Genomic DNA, 21,494 nt, shown 5'->3' with positions numbered 1-21,494 from the left:
TTATGAATTTTATATAATTAATAAAGTAAGAGATATAGAAAGAAAAAATAATTAAAATATTATTAATTCGGATGAAGGTAGTAAAATAAACCGGGTTTCTTTCTTCTCACTGTTCCCTTCGAAGCAGTTTTAGTTTATGATTGATTGCAAATGTTTTAGTTAATCCAGAATAAAAGAAAGTATCCGTAGAAGGATTTGGAAATCGTTCCGTCCTCGTCTTAAACCCTAAGCCGTCGCGGTGCTCAGCTCAGCTCAGCCGCCGACCTTCGTCGTCGTAGCTGCTGTGCAGAGTCCAGCCTAAGTCGTACCGTTTCTTCTAATCAAAGCTTTATCGGGAATTATTGGCTATCGAACCCTATCTATTTGCCACTCCTTATCTAAATGGCATTTGTAGTGACGCCCTCGTTCAACGCCAGCTACACAACTCGGCGAGAAGACATTCATCTGCTAAATCCGTGCTTTGAGTTGAAAATTGAAAAACCGTTTGGTAATAGGTTAAGCTGTAGACCTTCTATTCCGCGAAAACCTCTCGTCGCGATGGCCAGCAACTCAGTGCAATCTGTCGCGCTGGTGTCTACGCTTGACCCGAGGATTGTTGGAACATCGATAATGGTAGATTTTGGTTTCGTCGAGTTGTATTTCATCTGTTATGGATTTTGGTGCTGTTTGTTTCTTATCAATTAGAAATTGAAGCATTTGCTGATATAGAAAGTGTGCACTTTACTTCTGCTATACTATATCATAATCGCTGTTGAAATTTGTATTTTGCTATAGGTGAATGGCTGTACAGGGAAAGTGGGGAGGGCTGTGCTTGAAGCCGCCATAGCTGCTGGGCTTAACCCGGTTCCTGTAGCGTTAGGTGGTCCGGATGATGTTGGGAAAATCTTGGATTTCAATGGAAAGCAGATTGAAATTCACGGTCCATCTGACAGAGAATCTGTATTGTCTTCGGCATTTAAGGAATACCCGGACTTGATTGTAGTCGACTACACAGTACCATCTGCTGTGAATGGTATTCACTGACTCATTTTGCTGTAGAATCCAGATAGAATTTGAGGTGTTAGTGGGTGGTTACTGATTGAACATGTCCTATAACACTTTTGAATCTTGAACTAGTTTTGCATGAATGATATTTTTAGGTGTTACACGACTAAGCTCATGTCACAAGTCACATAGAGTTATGTCAAGATTCTCACTACATTTATGTAGCACAATACTGGTCCCATGTAGCTGTTGTTTGTATGATTGGATTGTTATAGTTGTTAGTCTTGATGTAAAACTTGAATTCTGTCAGGCGTTATCTGAAAATTTTGCTATTCTTATTTTAAAAGATAGAAATGATAAGCTGCAAATTCTTCAGTGGTTATGTGCCAACTTCAGTTGACGTGGATGACCATGGTTTAAAGTTGTTTGTTACCTAAGAACTTGATAACTCTGCATGGACTGACAAGGGATGTGTGGCAAGTTTCTTGCCCCGTGTCCCTATATTTTCATCTAATATCAAGACTGACTTCTGTAACCTTCATGTCATGATATACAGATAATGCAGCCCTTTATTGCAAAGTCGGGGTACCCTTTGTAATGGGAACTACTGGAGGAGACAGGGAGCTTCTGTATAAGACTGTGGATGACTCAAAAGTTTATGCTGTGATATCTCCCCAAATGGGTAAACAGGTGCCCAAATCTTAAGCAACTGACTTTTGTTCACTGTCATTAATTCTCTCGTACTTTACATGAATAACTTTTTTGAACTGATCTTTTTAGGTGGTAGCATTTCTTGCAGCCATGGAAATTATGTCAGAACAATTTCCTGGTGCCTTTTCTGGGTACGATCTAGAGGTAAATTCTATTCGCTTCATGTTTTAATTATGATCCAGCAGCCTTGTTTGATCATATTCAGTATTGATTTTTTGCATGTTCTTGATGGTATCTTTTTACATAAAGGGTCCTTTTGTTCTACAAGTAGCAACTAACTGGCTTGAGGTTTTACGTTTTCTTTTTTACTGAGCTCCTAAGTTGTGGCCAGCCTCTAATATGCATTTTCTTCTCTCTACTGCCTAACATTTGTATAGGTAATGGAGTCTCATCAAGCTAGCAAGTTGGATGTTTCTGGAACTGCTAAGGCTGTCATCTCTTGTTTCAAAAAACTGGGAGCTGAATTTGAGGAAGAGCAGGTACACTTAACAATTAAGTTTGTTCTTTTCATGCACCATGGGAAGGGGTTCCAGTTATTATAATGCAATGACTATCTACTGTTAAGTATTGATGCCAATCATTCTGGGAATTGGGGATATCTCAACTAGGGAATTCTGTAGGTACCCTCAAAATTAAGAGCCATGAGGTTGTAATGCACTGAAAAGTCATTTTGCATTTAGCAGATAAGTACTTCCCATTTTGTGTGTGCGCAATGACTGAAATCGTGTTTGTGGCCTATCGCATTCTGTTTGGAAGCATTTCTCTGAGATGGGGTTATAATGGTTTTTCGTTACTATATTTATCAAATCTTTTCCTCAATCAGGTAAAACTAATAAGGGACCCTAGGTTACAAGTTGAGATGGTGGGTGTCCCTGAAGAATATTTGTCCGGTCATGCATTTCACATGTATCACCTAACATCACCTGATGGAACGTAAGTATCAGCCCGCTTTTTTCTGATTGTGGATTCTTTTGATTAGTTAATTGCACATTTCTCATTATTGCATATGTATGTCCACTGGAACAGTGTCTCCTTTGAGTTTCAACACAACGTATGTGGTAGATCAATCTATGCAGAGGGTACTGTTGATGCTATTCTATTCCTCGCCAAAAAGGTACTACTTTGTTTTACTATGATTAGTAATATTCGATTGACAAACTGTTGCATACGATTCGATTTTGAGAAAAAAGTGTGCTTAGCATATTATTGACATGTTCATTTTGCTCCGTTGTTGTACAATTGTCCTAATTTAAACCTCTTTTGCGAGATGCAGGTGAGATCAAACGCTGACAAACGGATTTATGATATGATTGATGTTCTCCGCGAGGGTAATATGAGATAAAGAATTTGTCAGAGTTTTGTAGTTTCTTTCCCATGAAATAGCATGATGACAGAGCTTTTTTTTCGAAGTGATTATTTATTGGCTTCTCTAACTAGTAGTTGCAATATGGGCTTCGATTATTTGGTGTGTACCTTGGGGGAAATAGTAGTTAACGCCCAAAGATACACAACATCACATATGCTTTTCAAACTAGTAGTTGCAATATGGACTCGATTATTTAGTGCGTACATTGGGGAAATAGTCGTTAACGATCAAATATACACAACAACTCACACTGGCTTCTCATTGTTCTCAAACTAGTAGTTGCAATATGGACTTGATTATTTAGTGCGTACATAGGGGAAATAGTCGTTAACGATCAAAGATACACAACAATTCACACTTCTTGAAACTCTTATATATTAGAAACAACAGAAATAGTATGGTCCTGAGTCTCCTGACAGAGATCTAGCCTTCAAATATTTTTCTTGAGAAAGTTGAGGATAAAGTGATTCACTTGCTCAGGGAACTGCTCTTGCACAAAATGACTCCCTTCTGGCACAAACACCGTCTCCACATTCGGAACAAACATCTTCATTTGGTCGCTCTTTATATAGTCCTCCATGCCAGGGAACTTGAACACATAATCCTTCTCACCCATGATAAATAATGCCGGGACCTCAACTTTCTCATTTGTGATATCGAAAGTTTCAGACATCGACCTATATATTTTCATCCAAGTTAGCCAAAGGCAGGAAAGCGAAGATTCATACTAATGTTATAATTTTACTTAACTTGATTGTGTCCACCACTCATTCGTAAATACGAATATAAAGAAACAAGTATGGTGTTCCGTACCTGTATGGGACTTTGAGAGCAGTTTGGAAGCCAGAGTTTTCATAGAGAGAGCCATAGTTTGCAAGATCTTCTTCGGAGAACCAAGGTGGTAAAGGAGTGGAGGAATCGACTATGTCCATTATCTCCTGGTTTTCATGCGCGATTGGGATCTCACTGCGCGAGAAGAGAATGTAAACATTGCGCACCACTGTTTTGTTATCAAAGCGGCCAAAATCAGCCTCGGCTCTCCCAGGTTTCTGAGATGGACAGATTAAGCTGAGCTCTAGTCATATCATATAATATTGGGCAACTAAAGAATGAAGATATATGCATACCTGCCATCTCGCGATGTAGAAACCTTCGGGAAGATGTTCAGTAAAGGAGATGGGAGTGATAGGCAGGTAAGGTATACCCATGGTAATGACTCCACAGACTCTGTCAGGGTGAATGAGTGCAAATAAGTAAGCAACTCTGGCTCCAAAATCCTTGCTTATCACAAAGGCCTGACCCAACATATTGCATAAACAGGTTAATACTGTGAAACATGGAAATTTCAAACCACCTCTTTATTTAAAGCTGATATACATATTCAAATTATGTTCTCTGATATCTATCATCATATAAAGATCCTGTTTTTTCCACATTATAATTATAAATTGTGCTTTTTTTTTTTCCATCCCTACAAGATGTAGTAAAACTAGTATTCTTTTTTGCATCATTAATTTATTTTCATTAGTTGCAGTTTCTCACATCTTGCTCTTCAGATCTTTCTGTGAATTTTATTGTTTTCATAAATTATGATCATGTTTCGTTATTTTTCCAGTAGTCTGAAATACTTTTATCGGTGTTTTATTTTAGCCCTGTTTTGTATCATTTTCTTACTGTAAATTCTATTGCAATCTATACATTTTGATTGAATTGATATTTCTTTTGTGAACTTTTTGTACTAATTGTATATACATTTATATTTTAAGCTTTTAAACTTATTAAAGTAGTATTAGTCAAGTTCCAGTTGTGATTAAAGAATCATAAATGATTTATCCATAATTATTTTGCATTTCGTTTATTTCTCACAGTGTATTTCAATTTCTCAACTAACATCAGAAAAAGATTGAGAAGTTGCATATGCTGTTATGAATCAATTTGCACACAAAGTTTAAAGGCACAAGTCCACATATAAAATTATAAATTTCTAGAAAGTCAATAAAAAAATGAATTTATTAATATAATAGAAAACCCAAATATCATCAAATTATTAGGACTATTAAATTAAACGGAAAAGGGGGAAAAAGAAGGTGAAAGCGAACCTTTTGGATAGCGAGAGCGTCAAGAAGCGAGAGAAGATCCGCCACGATATCCTTGTAGGAGGCATTGTCGGGTTCGGGTGGCGGGTCGGATAGCCCGTACCCTCTGTAATCCGGAGCAATGGCTCTGAACCCGGCCTCCGCCACCGCGATCATCTGGTGCCGCCACGAGTACCATATTTCCGGGAAACCGTGCAGGAACACCACCGCCGGAGATGACTCGGCGCCGATCTCCGCCGCGTGGATCTTTAGACCGTTGACTTGTACGAACTTGTGCTGGATTTTATCCATGCTCGATCGATAGTTTTGAGAAGAATATAGTAAATGGGATTTTTATCATTCACCACACTATTATAGTACTACTAACAATTGAAGAAGTTGTTGGATCTAGGTGGAGTATATTTGAAAGCCACATATTACAAAGCTAGAGGACAAAAAGTATAATCCATCCTTCGTCCATGATAAATAGTACTCCCTCTGATCCGCGGTAGTTGAGACACTTTCATTCTGCATGCGATTTAAGAAAAAAATTGTGTTAGCAAGTTAAGTAAATGAGAAAAAATGTTGTATTTTATTAAAAAGAGAAATGACTCCACTACTATAGAATGTATTAAAATGACAAAATAACTGTAATACTATGGAACAGAGGGAATAGTACTACGGTAAATAGTCTCTTATTTCCATCTCCTACACCAAAATTGGTCTTAAAATGAGTAAGCACACAATTTAAGAAAAGTTCGGTTAAAAATGGAAAGTTACTTCTAATTTATTACTCGCATTTTATCTTTTTTTTATACTTTACCAGTTTTGCGTTAAAATTCGAGACCTCCATCAACGAGACTAGTATGTTTTATGGACGAAGGGAATATGTTAAAATGGCGTGGTAGAAATATTAGTTTAGTATCCTTACTTGCATTGTGAAAGCCACAAATTACAGCTATGAAGAAAATCGTGCAACTATAGGATAGGTTCCAATGCGATTACTAATTTTTACAATATCTATCGTCTATTTACTGTTAGGAAATACGGAGTAATATAATATACAACGTGATAACCCTAGATATAGCTCTAACAAAAACAAACAATATATACAACCATACACTCCAGTGACTGATCCAAGCCGAACTTGTGGGATCAGGCACAAAGAACAATATCATGCTGTGAACCAGCTTCAATGTCGTCCTCTTTGTCACTAATTCCTCTGATGTTGTCGTTCTCATAATCCCCCTAAAAATAACCAAACCAATCGCTGTGAATATTATCGCTGTTGTAAACTCTCATTTTCCTGCTCGAATGCAACATCAAGATATGCCGCTCGCGAATCACAACTCAAAAGCATATATGCATCCCTTCCATCTTCACTTGTGAAAATTTGGAATTACTAATCTAAAAATAAAAGCTTATGAACATTTAAATTGAAACTTAATTATGAAATCAATATATAGGCTACATGTCACAGGATAAATGTAATTATGGATCCAATTTTTTTAGAACTATTTCACACGGCCAATCTAAATTTGTAAAACCATTAAACAACTTAAACTTTTTAAAGCTTTTTATACATAATACAGAGAGACAAAACTCTTATTACAATAGAAACAACAGAAGCGTCCGGACAGAAGTATAGCCTTCAAACATTTTTTTGTAGAAAGTTGAGGATAAGGAGATTCACTTGCTGAGGGAACTGCTCCTGCACAAAATGACTCCCTTCCGGCACAAACACCGTCTCCACCTTCGGAACAAACGCCTTCATTCGATCGCTCCTTATATAGTCCTCCATGCCAGGGATCTTGATGACATAATCCTTCTCACCCATGATAAACAATGCCGGGACCTCAACTTTCTCATTTGTGATGTTGTAAGTTTCAGACTTACACCTATATATTTTCATTCAAGTTAGCCAACATGTTAGTACAAACCTATCCTACATCGGACATTTGAGGGAAGTTGGAAGGTGTATATAATTCCTGTCCAACCCCAATTAGTTTGAGGCCTTTTGGGAGTGACCCAAAAACAAATCCGTGCAGGCTTGACCCAAAGCCAGGTTGGCATCCTAACAACTGGTATCAGAGCCAGGTTAGGTGGCTACTTCCCTCAGACTCCCGATGTGGGATGGAGTTTGTACATAACACAACAAACATCGTAAGATTCATACTAGCTAATTTGATTCGTTTACCGGTAAGGGACTTTGAGAGCAGTTTGGAAGCCAGAGTTTTGGTAGAGAGAGCCATAGTTTGCAAGATCTTCTTCAGAGAACCAAGGTGGTAAGGGAGTGGAGGAATCGACAAGGTCCATTATCTCTTGGTTTTCACGCGCGATTGGTATCTCACTGCGCGAGAAGAGAGTGTAGACGTTGCGCACCACTGTTTTGTTGTCAAAGCGGCCAAAATCAGCCTCGGCTCGTCCAGGTTGCTGAGATGGAAAAAGTGAGTTGTGAGTATTCGGGAAACTAAAGAATGAAGACAAGCATATATACCTGCCATCTGGCGACATAGAAACCTTCGGGAAGATGGTCAGCTGTAGAGGAAATGGAAGCATTGATAGGCAGGTAAGGTACACCCATGGTAATAACTCCACACACTCTGTCAGGGTGAAATAGTGCAAATAAGTAAGCAACTACGGCTCCAAAATCCTTGCCGATCACAAAAGCCTGCCCAACATGAAAATTATCAAACCACCTCTCACCTCTTTATGTAAAGCTGATAAACATATATTAAGTGATATCTATTGGTGTTTTTAGTACATGTTTTGTACTCCCTTCGTTACCTCATAGTTGAGGCGGAACTTTTTTGGCACGGAGTTTAAGAAATGAATGTTGAGTGTGTTAAATAAATAGATAAAAAAAATAAGAAAGAGAAAAAGGTAAAGAGAATAAAGTAAAAAGTGAATAAAGCAGAGAAAATAAAGTAAGAGAGAGTAACGTAAGAGAGAGGGAAAAATTACTATATATGGAAATGACTCAATTATGAGGGAACTTCCCATAATGAAAAAATGACTCAACTATGAAGGAACGAAGAGAGTATTAAATTCTATAGCAAGTTATACGTACACTTTAATTGTTGTATTGATATTTCTTCTATGTGATTTTTTTTTGTAATTCTTGGTACTTTTGTTTCTTTCAATAATATTATATTTATATTTTAAGCTTTTACTAAATTGTGATTAACCAAACGTAGATGATTTGTTAATACATGTTCCAGTCGGATGAGTTCTCAAGGATCATTTTCAATTTCTCAACCATCTTAAGAAAAAGATACGATACATATTAAGGCCCTAAGTTCACACACCAAAGTCATTAACAGAAATGAGGAAAAGTCAGTGGCTAGTTTATTAATTAAAACTAATGGAGTAAATTATAAAAGGGGAAAAAACAAGGTGAAAGCGAACCTTTTGGAGCAAGAGCGTCAAGAAGCGAGAGAAGGTCCGCCACGAGGTCCTTGAAGGAGGCTTTGTCGGGTTCGGGTGGCGGGTCGGATAGCCCGTACCCTCTGTAATCCGGAGCAATGGCTCTGAACCCGGCCTCCGCCACCGCGATCATCTGGTGCCGCCACGAGTACCATATTTCCGGGAAACCGTGCAAGAACACCACCGCCGGAGATGACTCGCCGCCGATCTCCGCCGCGTGGATCTTTAGACCGTTGACTTGTACGAACTTGTGCTGGATTTTATCCATGCTTTTGAGGGAAATGAAATGGGATTTTACTCCATCATTTAGCACACTTATATATCATAAATTATACTCCTTCCGTCCGCCATTAGGAGTCTCATTCATGAGCGGGCACAGATTTTAAGAAATGTTAAAAAGAGTTAATAGAAAAAAGTTTGTTGAATAGGGCTACACTTGTATAAATTAATTTTAATTGAAAGGCAAGCGAAATGAGTTAGTGAAAGGTGAGATCTTATCATGTAAAAGTGAACTGAGACTCCAATTCATGGACAGACTAAAATGGAAAAACGGGACTCCTATTCGCAGACAGAGAAAAAAATTCACAATTAAGACAGTTGTTGACATCCAACAATGGGACTCTTCTTCGCATACAGAGAGAGAAATTCACAATTAAAGCAGTTGTTGATGACATCCAACAATTGTTGTAGGCTTTTTGCTGAGGACAAAACTACAATGTTAAAATGGCGCGCTACTGTACTAGCCTAGGAGTAGTAAACCTTTGTGAATTGTGAGTCAAAGAAACAACCAAGTTGAAATCCTGATAATTATATAGGACTAGAGGTGACCAAGGTTCAGGAACCGGCGGTAACGGTTCAGAACCGTCGGTTTCGGTTTTGGAAATTGTTGAACCGGAACCGAACTGCGAGGGTGTTTCGCGGTTACGGTTCCGGTATCAAAACTGCCGGTTTCGGTTTAGGTTCCGAACCAACGGTTTTCCGACGATTTTTTTTACAGTTTTTCACGGTTCCGAACCGCCGATTTTTTGTAGTTTCGGCTTGGTTTCACGATTTTCCGGCGGTTTTTCGCGATTCCGATTTGAACCGCCCGGGACCAGCGCTTCCGGTACAGTTTCGGTTTGAAAAATTTTGAACTTGAACCGAACCACGGTTTAAAAATCGACGGTTTCGATTCGGGTAAATTCTCACGGTTTCTGTTCGGAACCGTAACCGGCGGTTACGGTTTCAGTTTTAACCTCCGGTTCAGTAAACCTTGGGCAGGTCTATACAGGACGATCACTGAAATTTAATGCCGTAACATATACTCTCTCCATAGTCCATCCACCATTTAAAGACACACTTAACTTACCATGGATATAAATTTTTTTTATTTATTTATAAAGGATATTACTGAAAAATTAGTGAAATATAAGTCTTATTTTTATATAATTTGGAAATAGATCTATCAATGTACAGGGGCGGACGCAGAAATAAATAACAATAAGGGCCGAAATTTATAAATTTTGTTTTAAAGTATATTTTTTGGTATATTAGAATATTTATCGGGCTTTTGCATAATAATTTGTGATAAACTTGGATTAAATTAAAAAATTTACCAAAGAAAATAGATTAGAAAATAAATTTATTAAGGGCTTTAGTCCCACCCTTATTATACATGTGTTCGCTCATGTCAATATATAAAGTGACAATTTTTTGGAATGTCATATGGCATATTTTTATGGGAAAATATAGTTTCTTTTCTTTTCTTTCTTAATGATTTTGTAGGCTTTAATTTTTCAAAGCATATTATAAAATCTTTTGGGCCCGTTGCTACATAGTTAACAGCAGTGTGATGACTATCTTTTGAGATTTCCTTGGTCGTTCAACCATCCATGTTGCAGGCCTATTTAAATATACTCCCTCCATTCCATATTTGGAGTCACTTATTGTTATGACTCGGATTTTAAGAAAGAGTCGAAGTGTGTAATAAATGAAGTGAGATGGTAGAATGTGTAATAAATGAAGTGAGATAGTGGAGTTGGTTGAAGATGGGTCCCTTTTGACTTTTGATTTTTGTTTTGATTTATTTTAATATAGATAATTGCATTTTTATGTTATTTTGATGAAGAATGGGGTAAAATTGTATGACCAAATACGGAAAATTCTAAAAGTGACTCTTAAACTGGAACGGACTTTTATGGCAAAAAGTGACTCTTAATGTGGGACGGAGGGAATAATGATTAGCTTTTATATTGAAAATATAAAATCCAAATCTATTACTTACCTCTCCTCAATTAAGTGGAGTAAAAACTTTTCAATAGACTACTGAGAGAAAAATATGAATAGAGAAGGATATGGTGAGTGAAATGAATTGATTTTCTTTTGAAAATTTCTTTTGACTATCATTTGCAATTTTCTTGGTTGTTCCGCCATCCATGTTGGAGGCCTATTTAAACATAATAATTAGCTTTTACATTGTAAATATAAAATCCAAATCTATTACTCACTCTTATCTCAATTAAGTTGGAGTCAGAATTTTTGACATTCTAGTAAGAGAAAATGTAAGTAGAGAAGGATATGGTGTGTGAAATGAATAAGATTGTGAGGTATTTATAATATGGGAAGAAATTTAATAAATTAGAAAAATATATTGAAATCGGCCATGGCGTCCCGCAATGGGAGCCGATGGCAGGGCCGATGCAGAGCCGATCGCACATCGGCTGAGGCGATTGGGTGTGTTCATCGGCTCCCTCTCTACAATGGAAGATGGTGGGAGCCGATGGGGGCCCGATGGCTTGACCCTCATGTTAGTTTCTGGATTACAAGAGATAAAAGTCGGGCGTAATACAACCCAAAAGAAGGAATACAAGTGTAAAAAACTGAAACGAAATTACAACAGAAAATGAAACAGTAAAGTAGGAAATAGCCGAGTCGAGGAGGCCTCTTTCCACAAGACGAGATATACCCCGGTAGTGCTCTCGGATTGACGTTTCGTCCCCAAAAAAAACGGCTACGTCTCTGGTGAAGCAGCACCTCTATCAGCAGAGCTCGACGAACTGGATGGAGGAGATGACAGAGCTTCCGGTAGAAAAACAATGCAAGAGAGGGAGAGAGCTTATGATGCAAAATGCTTAGAGTGTTTGATGTGTAGAAGGCTGTAACCACCGACCGTTACGAGGCGTTACTGACGAGGTGTCATCTCACTTGGCTCGCTGACGAAGAAACGGTGGTGGTCTAAAAAGAACTAGACCAGCCTAGGGTCGAACCCAAGCCTCGAGCCACACGACCAGGCCCAAAGACCAATTGCCAAGAGGCTCGCGGCGGCGGCGCGTGTGGATTCTACAGCCCATCTTAGTCCACTAGAATTATTACATAGAATAAAATCTTTCTTATTAAATACTTGATTAATAAGGTTGTAACTTCCAATGTGGTATAATTAACTCTCTTAATTAATCTCATAGCTTCTCTCATAGCTCATATAATTAGTTTGCAATTTTGCACAACTTCAATCTATTATTTCTCACTCACCGGTAATCGAATTTGGTAATCGGATTTGAGAAAATGAATATACCACGGTCATCTACTACGAATGTAGTCGACGCTATATCATTTAATTTCACAAAATTAAATATCTTATTGAGATTATAATTGATCAAAATCCTTTGACCGGGCATAGATTCCAACACCTCATTCCTAATGCTCTTAGCTTTTCAATCAGCCGGTTCTCCTCTTGTGCATCCCTTTTATGCATCTAAACATGCAATTTAAAACAATTTAGAAGCCATAATTAAAAGTATAATCTTGATGTTTCCATTGGTAACTAAAAATTTAACACAAATCTAATTCCTACCATCTGTTATAAAAAATAAGTATTCCAACCCCCAGAACCGTAGAGTATAAATTTATTATGTTTCATAAAAGAGAGAATAATAACATATGATATTACATGGGCATAATTCTAAAACTAATCAAATTCTCAATTTCTGAAAATCAAGATTAGTAATAATATTTTGAACCAGCAATCATATATTCTGCATTTTTCTTTTCTAAAGTCATATTTTCTTCATCCCGCAATAGTATTCCTATTTAGTTATGAAACGAATTTTAAAAAAGGTAAAGAAAAGTGGATTGAATGAATTAGAAGAATATGAATCTCACTTATATATATATAAAGTGAGTTGAATAAGTTTGTAGAATGTGGGGCTTACTTACCATTTATAGTAAAAGTAAAATAGGACTCTTATTGTGGGACGGATATGATGTTCTCTTCGTCCCAAAATAGTTAAAATAGAGAAAGTTAAAGTATGAGAGAGGGAAAAATAGAAAAGCAAAGATGGAGAATAAAGTAAGAGATGTTTTTTTTGCCAAAAAAGAAAATGACGCACTTATAGTTGGACATTTCAAAATGGAATATGATTCGCTTATTCTGGGACGGATAAGTATTATAAGATATTATTTTAATCAAAGTATATGCAATTTTAGAAAAAGTTTAGCATATTGAATTTGAAAGCCCTATGCGTTGTGTATACTAGAATTAGTGAATGAAGTTTTGATAGGGAGTACCATTTAATCTTCTTTTGTCCTAATTCTTCATGAAGCAGTCTATGCTTTTAGGGACTACCACAAAGGATGCGGCTGCTACTACTCCCTCCATCCGCGAATAGGAGTCCCATTTGTTTTTGGCACGGGTTTTAAGAAAAGTGGATGGAAGAAAGTTAATGGAATATGAGTCTCACTTATATATATTAGTTTTAAATGATATGTGAGTGGAATGAGTTGGTGGAATGTGGGGTCTCTTTACCATTTATGGTAATTATGAACCGGGACTCCTATTCGCGGACGGACCAAAATAAAAAAACGAGACTCCTATTCGCGTACAGAGGAAGTATCTTTTTAGGTTATACTAGCCCTATTTATAAATTGCATTGTGTTTGCAATTGACACGAGGCGGCTACTCCTTAAATCGATTGTTTGGTGAATCTGTTTGTTTATGTGTTATATTAATAACTCATATTATTGGATCATTAATTGCACATCTCCTCTTCGTCATTTGTTCTATTTTATTTTAGTCTATTTATACCAGAAATTAAAATTATATACAATTGTTTGCCGAATATAAAATGTTTCATTTAGAGTGAGTTTAGAGAAGTACATTTCTCTTTTTGTTATTGTTTATAATATTTAATTGTTTATAGTGTTATGAATACTTTATTGTAATTAACACATATTCTTAACTACAAACATAATTATATTCTCTTTATTCTTGTTTTTTAATCTACTTACCTTATAATTGACCTTTATTATTTGAAAATCTTATGTCCCGTGCATAACATGAGTAATAATACTAGTTTATAGTAAAAATATGATTATAATGATATAGTAAAATATAGAGTAAATTTATTTTCAAATATCGGATAACTCAAAAAAATACTTTCTCCGTCCCAACATAAGTGACTCATGTTCTTTTTTGGGACGTCCCAAGATAAGTAACTCATTTCCTTTTTTGATATCCCCTCTCTTACTTTTTCTCTCTATTTTATTAACTCTCTTACTTCATTCACTTTCAACTTTACAAATCACAAACAAAACCTCGTTTCCTTAAATCCCGTGCCGAAAAATTTATAGTCACTTATCTTAGAACGGAGAAAGTAGCAAATTATGTGTCAGATTTTGGTTGCAGGGGCGATAACATGCCAAAATTCTGTTTAGTACTAGTCCATGCTATTACAGTATTTCTACAATGCTCCATTTAATTAACTTCTATTTTCTTTATTCTTGATATTTATTTCTGACTTATTAATTTATTATGCATTTTTGTTGGTTTATTTCCACCCATCCAACCAAACCGCAGAGAATTACTTCCCTCATTCTATAATAAGAGTCACATTTTGTCATTTTGATCCATCCTAAAATAATTTTATTTTTACCATAAATGCTAAGTAGGTCTCACATTCCACTAAGTATGTCACACTTCACTCACATTTCATTATAAAACTAATATAAAAGAGTGAGTCACATATTCTACTAACTTTTTCAACCCATTATTCTTTACATTTCTTAAAACCCGTGCCAACAATAAGAGTGACTCCTATTGCAGGATGAAGAGAGTATCTATTAGTATTATTTTTCATTAAATAGTAATAATATATTATAACAAATGTAATTATTTATCTTAGAATAAAAAAAAGCCTGTTGAACCAATAATTTTATACTCCTAGTTAGGATTGTTAATCAGGCCAATCTAGCGGATTTGGGGCCAACCCTATTCGGGTTGCGGGCTAATCGAGCATGTACTAATTGAGTTATAAATACTCAACCCTAACCCTAAATATTTTGTTTTCGTGCTAGCTCAACGTCGGATTGTGAGAAAATTGACATGTGATCAATGCAATACATAATGACAAATATTATTTATATTTAGAAGATGTAAAATGTAAAATTACGATATTTTTGAGATTTATGCTTAAACTCAAATATATTACTCCCTCCGTCCCAGAGAAGTTGGCATACTTTGAAAATGACACGAGATTTTAGGAGGTTTTGTTTTGTGTGTTAAATGGAGAGAGAAAATATAATTTTTATATTCATGTGAGAGAGAACTTTTTCCAAAAAGGGAAATGTGACATCTTTTGTGGGACAAACTAAAAAGGAAAGTGTGCCAACTTCTCTGGGACGGAGGGAGTACTACATACTAATTCAAGATTTGTAATAAATAAAACATAATTATATTTGGAGAAATTTTAAATCATATTTTAGAAATTAAAATATTTTTTATAGTGAATCTGAATTTTTTACTTAATTAATTTATTATTATATTAATAAAAATTAACACATATTCCCTCCGCCCCAAGGTAGTTGAAGTATTTCTTTTGGACACGGAATTCGAGAAATTGATTTGTTAAAGAATAAAGTGGAAAGAAAAGTAAGAGAGAAATAAAGTAAGAAAGGCGAAAAGACAATAAAGTGAGAGAGAATAATTTTTTTTATCAAAAAAGAAAATAACTCAACTACCTTGGAACAAATTAAAAAGGGAATACAATTCAACTATCTTGGGACAGAGGGAGCGTTAGAAGATGAAGTCAGAAGAGTGTAGTTGTATAAGTACAAAAATGCCCTTGAGTCAAGAAAGAGAAATGCTAAAAATATTTAAACAAATACAAAAGTCATTCTAGCAATATTACATCAATGTTTAGAGGCCGCTGGTAAATATTTTCTAGGAATACGGGTCACATTTTATATTGACAAAATTTAGAGACCAAAAATGTGGGTTTCACTAGTTATAAACTAATGGGATGTTCGGTTGGCAAGACTAAATCCCATGATTAAATATGTATCATGTTTGGTTGATAAGATTGACCCCCTCAACTTAATCCTAGATGGATAGTCTCATAATAATTAGTCATAGCCTCCCCCTCCAACTAAAATAATCTCACAACTTAATCCTAGATCGATGGATAGTCTCATTATTATTAGTCATGACAATCGAACGCTACCTAATGAAATTAATAGTGGGCCGAGATCAAACATAAACCGTAGAATAAAAGGCAAAAAAAATGAAAATGTATGCAACCATTCACCTCAAAATCAACTGTGATTGCAAAGAAAGTCAAGTATTAGCTGACTAACTTGGTGAGGGAATTGTTCCTGCATAAAATGGGAACCCTCTGGCAAGAATGTTGCTTCATACATGGGCACATAACTCTTCGCCACTCCACTCTTTATGTATTCCGCAATCCCAGGAAAATTCAACGAGTAGTCCTTCCCTCCCATGATCACCAATGCAGGAACTTCAATCTTCACATTTGTAATGCCGAACTCTTCATTTAACGACCTACACAAAACAATTCCAATCAATATAGAGAGCTAGCTACTTTGTACTACTCGTGCCAGCCTAGCTCCACGTTACCTATACGGTACTTGCATTGCAGTTTGGAATCCGGATTTCTCATACAGAGAAGCATATACGTCGAGGTCTTGCTCAGTGAACCAGGGTGGTAAAGGAGCCGATGAGTCTACGATATCCATGACCTCCTGATTCTCCAGAGCTGTTGGCACTTCACTTCTCGAGAAAAGAATGTATATATTTCTTACCACAGTCCTAGTGTCAAACCGGCTGAAATCAGCCTCAGCTCTTCCTCGTTCCTGAAAATTAAGGTTATATGTCCGGTCGTTCGATTGTTGAAACAAGGACAAGTCAAGAATGAAGAGCACCACCTGCCATCGAGAGATATAGGAGCCTTCGCTATGGAGCTTCACTGCTGAGGGACGACTTGGAGGAATAAAAGGCACGCCTAATGTGATAAATCCAGATACTCTCGAAGGATGAAGAAGCGAGAATAAGTAAACAATCCGTGATCCAAAATCTTTACCAACTAAAATAACCTGTGTGCAATGGAATAGATTTAACTCAATTAGGATATGTACTGTATTTGCAATTCATCATGTCAAGCATCTAACCCGCAATTGTTAAATTGTAAAACAACAGAATATCTCTATGTATATATCTTTCTCTTCATGCCTTTTTTGTATTTCGTATTGATCAAAGGAATATGAGTCGTTTACCATTACCAGCAACGAAATCTAGAGCAAACATCTCTAATAAATGAAAATGCGTTGAAATTAGAAAATTTCAAACTTAAATCTGAAAGTTCTGGAAAAATGTGTGACTTACCTTGGAAAGGTTGAGAGAATCAAGGAGAGCAAGCAGATCAGCAATGAGATCCGAGAATGTGGTTTGGTCGGGTCGGGGCGGCGGGTCGGATAGCCCGTATCCTCTGTGATCGAGTGCGATGGCTCTGAAACCTCCCTTGGCGACTGCGATCATCTGGTGGCGCCACGAGTACCATATATCCGGAAATCCGTGTAAGAAAACCACAGATGGCGAAGAGCGGCTTCCGATTTCCGCCGTGTGGAGCTTCAGCCCGTTGACTTGGGTGTAGTTGTGTTCAATTTCTTCCATACAATGCTTGAAAGAACTTGCTTGCTTATTTTATTATTTTTGGCCAGCCTATGAATCTCAATATGAAAGTTTCAAATAGATTGGTATTCGAGTTACATTGGCACCTGGTTTAAATCACGCAGGCAACATGCTCGACTTAATTTAAAACCAGACATTAAGCAAACTACTGCGAATCGCACATGCTTTTTCCACCATTGATAATGTTAAATAATCACAATAAGAAACTCAACAATAATTATGGATTGCTCCTCCGATTTATTGCCGCTAACAATAATGAATAGGAGTTGAATCGACTGAATTAAAATATTAGTACATACCAAATTATACATACTAAAAATCCATTGAATTTGGCCAATTCGTACTATGCATACGACCGGTGACACTGTGCACATAGCCGCATGCATCTATGGCATGCTCGCCTCAGCACCGCGCACACCAGTTTAGTATGCATAGACCATAGTTGTGAATTCATACCATGCATTAAAACACATTATAGTTTTATAAAAGTGTTAAACGAAGATTTATATGGTGAGAATGAGAGCAAATCTTATGGTTGGAATAAAATAAATGAATGGTCCAGGGAGATGAGAGCACAACTTTTGCACAACTGCTACTGCAAATTATTTCAGTATAAATAGGTATGCTTTACAAATATAAGTAATGGACCCACCATCATATTTTATATTTGTGAGAGGGGTAGAGTAGGAGATGGCAGGGGCGGACACAGTAAGGCCCAGGGAGGGGCTCAAGCCCTTCCCAAAAATTTATTTACCCTTTCATCCTATTGCTAAAATCATTTGAAATTTAAAAAAAAAACCGTCTTTAGCCCTTCTTAAATCAAAGTTATTGAAGACTAAATTGCGTGAAATTAATGTTGAGAAGGGGCTGAAGTCGCTAAGTTGAATCTATGAATTAAAATTTGCAGAAGTGAATTGGGAAATTAATTGTTGTTACAGGTATTTTGAGGAAGAAGATGACCCACTAAATTACTCTTATAAAATAATTAATATATGTATATTTGATATAATAATGTTATTCCTTGAAAGTAGCGTCCATTGTGAGTGTAGTATAAATAATTAATTAAATACTAATGATATATTCTATAATTCATAAGTGGATTAAGGTTTATGCGGGTTTATATTGTAAATATCAATTTTTATTCTTTTTTATTTTCTTTACTTTTCTTCTCCTTTTATTTCCTTACAATTCTATTATACTACTTATATTTATTTTTTATAACTTTTAATATTTATTTTATATAAAAATTAAGAACGAAAATATGAAAAACATTTCATGAATTGAACGTGTAGTTTAATTCATATAGGATTCTACAAATGATTATTTTTTTTTTGTTTCAAAGATGTTGGTTTAGAATTTTTATCCTAGAATTAGACTTTAAGGTGCTCACATTGAATAATTTGAGGTTTTCTAAGGTAATATTCCTTCTTTTACAACTACTTAGGACAACATTTTAAGTTATTAATATTTTGTTTCATACTCTCTCCGTCCCACGTTATTTGAGTCACTTCTTTTTCGCACTCGTTTTATAAAAATAATAATAAATAGTTAAGGTGGAGATAAAGTAAAGTAAGAAAGAATCTTAACTAACTGCGGAAGAATTTGCAAGTTGATAAACCCCGACGGTCGGATTTTCCATCTCCAAGGAAAAACACTCTGATCTCCGATCAGAAAAATTCCCAATTCTCCTTTTGGTGCTTCGACTCTTACATAAAGTTCTTGCTTGGATAATTCAAAAGTGGGAGAAGGCTTTTTACTAATAAATCGATATTCAAAATCATTCCATTCAGGGTCTTTTATTCTATCAAAGCGCCGGCTTTCTAAATTCTCATAGGGTCCCCCTGGAATTCCTTCCAAGGCTTGTTGGATTATTTTTATGGATTCTCTCATTTCACTGATTCGTACTAAATAACGAGCTAATGAATCACCTTCGTTTTGCCATTGAATCTCCCAATCAAATTCGTCATAACACTCATAACGATCAACTTTACGAAGATCACATTGTATTCCCGAAGCTCGTAGCATTGGCCCCGATAAACCCCAATTTAGTGCTTCTTCTCCACCAATAATACCTACGCCTTCAACTCGTTCTAAAAAATAGGATTTCGTGTAATAAGCTTTTGATATTCAGCAACCCAAGTTAAAAAATAATCGCAAAAATCCAAACATTTATCTATCCAGCCATAAGGTAGATCAGCAGCAACTCCTCCGATACGAAATTAATTATGCATCATGCGCATACCGGTAGCAGCTTCAAATAGGTCATATATTAATTCTCGTTCTCGAAAAATATAGAAAAAGGGGGTCTGTGCCCCAATATCTGCCATAAAAGGACCAAGCCATAACAAATGGGAAGCGATACGACTCAACTCCAGCATAATAGCTCTAATATAGCTAGCCCTTTTAGGTACTTGAATATTACCTAGCTGTTCGGGTTCATTTACGGTTATTGCTTCTGTAAACATGGTAGCTAAATAATCCCAACGTGTTACATAAGGCAAATATTGTATAATTGTTCGATTTTCCGCAATTTTCTCCATTCCTCTATGTAAATAACCTAATATAGGTTCACAGTCAATAACATCTTCACCGTCGAGAGTAACGATCAGTCGAAGAACACCATGCATTGATGGGTGGTGAGGCCCCATATTCACTATCATAAGGTCGTTTCTTGGAATTGGTGTAATCATAAGTTTTTACCGAGTCAGTCTTCCATGCATTTCTGAAAGTAAAATGAAGTTCATTCCCATTTAAATGACTAAGCTCATCAAAAAGTATCATGCTTCAAATTAACGTGTTTTTATTTCTCGAATATCCAACTCATCAATTAATTCTTTATAGCGTCCTCTACTTCTTTTTGACAAATAGGCTAGTAGTCGTTGACGTTTTCCCAAAATTTTGCGCAAACCTCTCTGAGATGAAAAGTCTTTTTTGTGCAATTCCAAATGTGAAGTAAGTCTCCTTATCTTAGTGGTGAAACTGAATACTTGAAATTCAACAGACCCTCTATTTTCTTCGTTTTCTTTTTGAGAAATAATCAAAATTACGGAATTTTTTACCATAAAAAAATGCTCCTTTTTCCTTGTACAGATATGGATTTTACCGATCAGTAATAATAATGCTATTAATTTGTATGTGGTATATACAATAATTTAATGTAAGAAACTCCTAATTTTCTGAATTCAAACCAATCAATTGAATTTGAAATTCTATTTAGATAGGAATAGAAAACAATTGGTACATTTTCACATGGAAGAATTTAGACCTAAAATTCATAAGTTTCTGTTAATTCATTTCGAGATCTAATTGAGATATTATTCAAAGTAATTTCATATTGGATACTAGAACGAGATGTGAGACAATAAAAGCGGATGGTCTGTATATGTGTTTACTTTGATATATACCCTAGAAATTCTATTTTCTATTCTAGGGTATATAGAAATAGGATCTAGGATATATAGAAAAATGTATTATTCACAAAATTTCAATCGCGAATACAGATGTATCCTTAACATACTGAAACGACTGCCATTATTGGTATCAAACCAATAACGATTCATACAAGCTAAATCTTCTAATCGATAATTAGGCAAAAGAAAGAGCTTTAATTTCATTAATTTATTTTTATCTCTATCAAGATGGTTATTTTCATGTGAAACTTGGCTGCTGTTTGTTACGTTCGTTTCATTCCAAAATACTATATTTCTATCTATATAGTTTATATTCTTTGAATTGAAACAAATTAGAATTCTCACTTTTCTACGACGTTTAAACGATAAAACATTTTCTGGAACAAGTAAATTAAAATGCTTTTTGTCTCTATTTTTGGTTATTCTTTGATGTGGTAAAATAGTTTCATCCAAATTTTTCTTAGAAACATATCTTTGCTCTTGATATTTTTGATTAATTTGATGCTTACTCTTATGAAGCAGCGAAATACCTATGGTTTGGTACATAATGAATTGTCCGTCTTTTT

At 35.8% G+C, this 21,494-nt stretch overlaps 4 protein-coding genes across 4 annotated transcripts; 1 reads left to right on the top strand and 3 right to left on the bottom strand.

The window, feature by feature from the left end:
• Positions 1 to 122: 122 nt before the first annotated feature.
• On the top strand, positions 123 to 3,128 carry LOC125188619 (4-hydroxy-tetrahydrodipicolinate reductase 2, chloroplastic-like). The gene is made up of 8 exons (XM_048085571.2): positions 123 to 612; positions 775 to 1,012; positions 1,541 to 1,674; positions 1,765 to 1,839; positions 2,073 to 2,174; positions 2,519 to 2,628; positions 2,722 to 2,809; positions 2,969 to 3,128. The coding sequence occupies exons 1-8, from the start codon at positions 382 to 384 to the stop codon at positions 3,035 to 3,037; spliced, it is 1,047 nt and encodes a 348-aa protein (XP_047941528.2). The 5' UTR covers positions 123 to 381; the 3' UTR covers positions 3,038 to 3,128.
• A 167-nt stretch (positions 3,129 to 3,295) lies between these two features.
• LOC125188620 (epoxide hydrolase 2-like) lies at positions 3,296 to 5,541 on the bottom strand. Its single transcript, XM_048085572.2, has 4 exons — positions 5,161 to 5,541; positions 4,189 to 4,356; positions 3,875 to 4,110; positions 3,296 to 3,738 (listed from the first exon to the last, which is right to left on the bottom strand). Exons 1-4 carry the CDS (start codon positions 5,446 to 5,448, stop codon positions 3,492 to 3,494), a joined length of 939 nt encoding a protein of 312 aa, XP_047941529.2. The 5' UTR covers positions 5,449 to 5,541; the 3' UTR covers positions 3,296 to 3,491.
• Positions 5,542 to 6,618: 1,077 nt separating this feature from the next.
• Positions 6,619 to 8,861, bottom strand: LOC125189997 (epoxide hydrolase 2-like). The gene is made up of 4 exons (XM_089058326.1): positions 8,553 to 8,861; positions 7,634 to 7,817; positions 7,334 to 7,569; positions 6,619 to 7,034 (listed from the first exon to the last, which is right to left on the bottom strand). The coding sequence occupies exons 1-4, from the start codon at positions 8,828 to 8,830 to the stop codon at positions 6,788 to 6,790; spliced, it is 945 nt and encodes a 314-aa protein (XP_088914452.1). The 5' UTR covers positions 8,831 to 8,861; the 3' UTR covers positions 6,619 to 6,787.
• Positions 8,862 to 16,093: 7,232 nt separating this feature from the next.
• On the bottom strand, positions 16,094 to 17,552 carry LOC125187996 (epoxide hydrolase 2-like). The gene is made up of 4 exons (XM_048084709.2): positions 17,213 to 17,552; positions 16,756 to 16,923; positions 16,448 to 16,683; positions 16,094 to 16,372 (listed from the first exon to the last, which is right to left on the bottom strand). Exons 1-4 carry the CDS (start codon positions 17,498 to 17,500, stop codon positions 16,126 to 16,128), a joined length of 939 nt encoding a protein of 312 aa, XP_047940666.2. The 5' UTR covers positions 17,501 to 17,552; the 3' UTR covers positions 16,094 to 16,125.
• Between the last annotated feature and the right edge of the window lie 3,942 nt (positions 17,553 to 21,494).

Source organism: Salvia hispanica, chromosome 5, assembly GCF_029641045.1.
Source record: "Salvia hispanica isolate PSC_SH4W2 chromosome 5, Shi_PSC_v1, whole genome shotgun sequence".
NCBI classification, from domain to species: Eukaryota; Viridiplantae; Streptophyta; class Magnoliopsida; order Lamiales; family Lamiaceae; genus Salvia; species Salvia hispanica.
The sequence above is the reverse complement of the archived record's forward strand: the minus strand, read 5'-3'. Positions and strand labels throughout refer to the sequence as shown.

Coding starts and splice junctions, on each gene's coding strand:
- LOC125188619 (XM_048085571.2), top strand. CDS start 382: ATGGCATTTGTAGTGACGCCCTCGTTCAACGCCAGCTACACAACTCGG. Junction 1,675..1,764: donor CTCCCCAAATGGGTAAACAG/GTGCCCAAATCT, acceptor TGATCTTTTTAG/GTGGTAGCATTTCTTGCAGC. Junction 2,175..2,518: donor CTGAATTTGAGGAAGAGCAG/GTACACTTAACA, acceptor TTCCTCAATCAG/GTAAAACTAATAAGGGACCC.
- LOC125188620 (XM_048085572.2), bottom strand. CDS start 5,448: ATGGATAAAATCCAGCACAAGTTCGTACAAGTCAACGGTCTAAAGATC. Junction 4,357..5,160: donor ACGCTCTCGCTATCCAAAAG/GTTCGCTTTCAC, acceptor ATGTTGGGTCAG/GCCTTTGTGATAAGCAAGGA. Junction 3,739..3,874: donor GCTCTCAAAGTCCCATACAG/GTACGGAACACC, acceptor GAAAATATATAG/GTCGATGTCTGAAACTTTCG.
- LOC125189997 (XM_089058326.1), bottom strand. CDS start 8,830: ATGGATAAAATCCAGCACAAGTTCGTACAAGTCAACGGTCTAAAGATC. Junction 7,818..8,552: donor TCGCTTCTTGACGCTCTTGC/TCCAAAAGGTTC, acceptor TGATAATTTTCA/TGTTGGGCAGGCTTTTGTGA. Junction 7,570..7,633: donor TCTATGTCGCCAGATGGCAG/GTATATATGCTT, acceptor TTTCCATCTCAG/CAACCTGGACGAGCCGAGGC.
- LOC125187996 (XM_048084709.2), bottom strand. CDS start 17,500: ATGGAAGAAATTGAACACAACTACACCCAAGTCAACGGGCTGAAGCTC. Junction 16,684..16,755: donor CCTATATCTCTCGATGGCAG/GTGGTGCTCTTC, acceptor CTTAATTTTCAG/GAACGAGGAAGAGCTGAGGC. Junction 16,373..16,447: donor GCAATGCAAGTACCGTATAG/GTAACGTGGAGC, acceptor TGTTTTGTGTAG/GTCGTTAAATGAAGAGTTCG.